Raw genomic sequence first — 3,774 nt, forward strand, 5'->3', positions numbered from 1 at the left:
GCCGCCGCTAAGGGCTCCTCGGCGGCGGCGGCGTCCGAGGCCTCGTCTTCGTCCATTGTAGACGAGAGGATGGCGGTGGAGACGCAGAAGAAGCAACGGACGGCGGCTTGGGCCGTGTCGCCAAACCACGGGATTGTGTTCGACGACACTTGGAAGATTGTGGACGATTTGGAGATTCTAATTAAGAGGCTGAGGACGAAGCAGGCAAAAGATGGAAAATTGAAAGGGGAGAATTTTGATGCGTATTCAGATGCCGGTTGGTCCCGGGAATTGGGGCCTTCCGCAGAGATTTCGGAGAAAAGGGTGTTTTGGGAAGAATCAGGACATGATTATGCTGTGTTTTTGAAGGAATTAGGGGGCTTGAGGGGTAGGGCAGATGCTGCTAGGTCAAGGGAAGAGGCATTTGATGGACACATGGCGATTGGGCGAGTTTTGTATGAGCATCAGTTGTTCAAGGAGGCTTTGGTGAGTTTCAAGAGGGCTTGTGAGTTGCAGCCTGTTGATGTGAGGCCACATTTTAGGGCTGGGAATTGTTTGTATGTTCTTGGCAGGTACAGGGAGGCCAAGGAGGAGTACCTGTTGGCTTTGGAGGCAGCTGAGGCAGGCGGGAATCAGTGGGCCTATTTGCTACCGCAGATTTATGTCAACCTTGGGATTGCGCTGGAAGGTGAAGGTATGGTCTTGAGTGCCTGTGAATATTATAGGGAGGCTGCAATTCTTTGTCCCACTCATTTTAGAGCATTGAAGCTACTAGGTAGTGCACTTTTCGGTGTAGGGGAGTATAGGGCCGCTGTGAAGGCATTGGAGGAAGCAATTTTCATGAAGCCTGATTATGCTGATGCGCATTGTGACTTGGCTTCGGCTTTGCATGCCATGAATGACGATGAGAGGGCAATTGAGGTGTTTCAGAAAGCTATTGATTTGAAGCCTGGTCATGTAGATGCTCTATACAATTTGGGTGGGCTTTATATGGATCTTGGTAGGTTCCAGAGGGCTTCAGAGATGTACACTCGGGTTTTAGCCGTTTGGCCAAATCATTGGCGAGCACAGCTGAATAAGGCGGTGTCATTGCTGGGAGCTGGGGAGAATGAAGAAGCCAAGAAATCTTTGAAGGAAGCGCTGAAAATGACGAATAGGGTTGAGTTGCACGATGCAATAGCACATCTGAAGCAACTGCAGAAAAAGAAGACAAAAAGTAATGGAGGTTCTTCTGGGGAGTCAACGTATCTTGAAGTTGAACCATCCAAGTTCAAGGTTATTGGAGACAAGACTACTGTGAGGCAGGAATTAGCAACTGCCTTGCAAATCAGAGCACTTCAGAGGGTTTCTAGGTTAAATCGTTGCAGTGTGGAGCTTTTGAAGAAGGAAATGAGTGAACATGATGTGCCAGTGTCGTATTCGGGAAGTGGTGTTCCAGAAAAGTCCATTCGGAAGCCAAACTTGGAAGAAATTCTTCACAGATTACTTAATTTTTTAAAGCCCGAGACTTTTCAAGGAGCAGTAAAAGCCATAAATGAGAGGATACTTTCTGTTTTGGATGAAAGTGGCTCAGGCAGAGTGGATCTGGGAATGTTTTTTGCCATTCTCGCTCCTATTTGTGGCGGTCCTCCGGAAAGACGCAAAAGGGTTGCCTTTGATGCTCTTGTTTGGCGTCCCATGAATGAAGACGGTGCTAGCGTTAGGAAAGTTGATGCTACAACATATATCAAGTTGTTAAGGGCTATTTATGTTCCTTCACAAGGGGTTAGTGAATTAATGGAAGTTCATGGAGAATCGGATACTTCAATGGTGTCTTTCTCCGAGTTTCTTGTTATGTTTGATGATCCAGATTGGGGGTTTGGCATCATGCCTACTCTGGTGAAGCTTGAAGCAGGGGATAGAAATCGACATGGCAACAGCGTGTGTGCTGTTTGTCGCTACCCAATTATCGGTTCCCGGTTCAAGGAGATAAAATCTCATTTTAGTTTGTGTAACCAATGCTACAGTCAGGGAAAGGTTCCTTCCACGTTTAAGCAGGAAGAGTACAGATTCAAAGAGTATGCAAGTGAATCTGAAGCTATGAAAGATAAGTGTATGTGCTTTAATTTGCAACCCCGTACTGACCAGTAGATAGATGAATTCAATTTTTTGTCTCCTGATGTTTATTTTTTTCATGGTTCTGCCGCCGTGTATTATCCGTCTTGTTAATTCTAGCTTTTTCAGTGTGGAATATCTTAGCTCATGTGTATAATAATTGTTTCAGGTTGTGCTTTAGTAACTGTTTATATTGTAAAACATTTAACTGAACTTCGAAAATTTGCATTGATCATGTTTCTATGTTCATTATTACTGTTTGTGTATGATTTGGACTTGGTAATGTTACTGTGATTCAAACATTCAGTTATATGCTTATAGTTTGATGCTATATTGCGAAGAAACTAGTTTTGAGAGTTGTTCTTAATGGTGAGTCTCGTGTGGGTGTTCAAAAACGTGGGAGAAATTTTTTATAGATTAATTTCATATGTGATTTTATATATGGCTTAATCCATGAAACTTCCCTTTTTTGTTTTCACTCCACATCAAACTCTCCCTAAGGATGTGTTTGGTTGGAGGGTAGAAGTGGAGGGTAAATTTTACCTGGTGCTAAAGTATACCGAACACAATACATTGTACATTTGTGGATCCCATGTTTTGCGTGTTACAGTGCTACCCATGGTTCTGAAAACCAGACTGGACCGGCTGGTCGAACCGGTCTGACCGGGAACCAGAAGTCTGCGGTTTGGTCCATCAGGAGAAACTGCCATTTCAAAAACCGCTTGAAAACTGTTGAACCGGCCGGTTCCTGTCCGGTCGGACCGAACCGGGACCCGGATGGTTTAATGAAATGTAGCCGTTTTATGTTTCGTTTAAAACAAAAAAGCAATCTGATCCCTTCCTTGTTCCAGCGACCCAGTCCCTTTCTCCTTTTCTTTCCTTCAAAATTCAGAACCTTGCACTGCCCTCAACCAAAAAATACCCTAGCCATGTAGCCTCCACCACCACCGCCATCCATTGCACTCAGAAGCTTCCCTCTTATTGCTTTTGGCGTGCTCCAAGTCTTCGACCTTTGATCGCTCTCACTGATCGCAGCTTCTTCCTCGAGGTCAGCTCGGCGTTCATCGTCTCCCGTCTGCTAAGCCGCGTTCTTTGTCTTCGTCCTTTTAATCTCTTTGATATGTTCTACCCTAATAGAGCCTTAATTTGACTAATTTGCTTGCGTATGATTAAACCTTATTACTTTATGAAAGAATGAACTACTTGACATTCTGGAGCCTTGATTTTCTTGTACCAGAGACAATTTTTGATGTATACCCAATATAATTTGCTTTGCTTTTGTGATTTTGTTTTCTTCTATGAATCAATGTTTATTTGAAGGTAGCTTGTTAGGTTCTCTATTTTGTTTGATTGTGATGTATTTTACTTGGTGCTAGTATTTTGTGATGCTATGGAACAGAACAGAATGTGTCAGATTGAGCTGAAAGTAGGGTAATATTTGGAACATAATCATTCATATTTGGATGTTTGTATTAGAGGCAGCCAAAAATTAATTTTGATTTATTGGTGCCACAGGTTTTGGAGTTATCATGTGCTCTGGCACTTGTGTAATTTGATGATTGCCTGTTATTGCTAGATTGAAAGTTTATTTCAGCGCGTGATACTTTTATTTGGGTTTAGGGTTGACATTTGAGTTAGATTTTCTTTTCTTTCCCCTTTTAAAAACTCAAATGTCACCTTTATATGGGTTCTACTTCTACC

At 43.1% G+C, this 3,774-nt stretch overlaps 1 protein-coding gene across 1 annotated transcript in view; it reads left to right on the forward strand.

The window, feature by feature from the left end:
• Window positions 1–2,328, forward strand: part of LOC107474362 (uncharacterized TPR repeat-containing protein At1g05150) — a 2,799-nt gene extending 471 nt beyond the window's left edge. The window contains exon 1 of the mRNA XM_016093982.3: window positions 1–2,328. This exon is cut by the window's left edge and continues 471 nt beyond it. Coding sequence (XP_015949468.3) covers window positions 1–2,109 — 2,109 coding nt within the window. The 3' untranslated portion in view covers window positions 2,110–2,328.
• The last annotated feature ends 1,446 nt before the right edge of the window (window positions 2,329–3,774 follow it).

This window comes from Arachis duranensis, chromosome 2, assembly GCF_000817695.3.
Source record: "Arachis duranensis cultivar V14167 chromosome 2, aradu.V14167.gnm2.J7QH, whole genome shotgun sequence".
Classification (NCBI taxonomy): Eukaryota; Viridiplantae; Streptophyta; class Magnoliopsida; order Fabales; family Fabaceae; genus Arachis; species Arachis duranensis.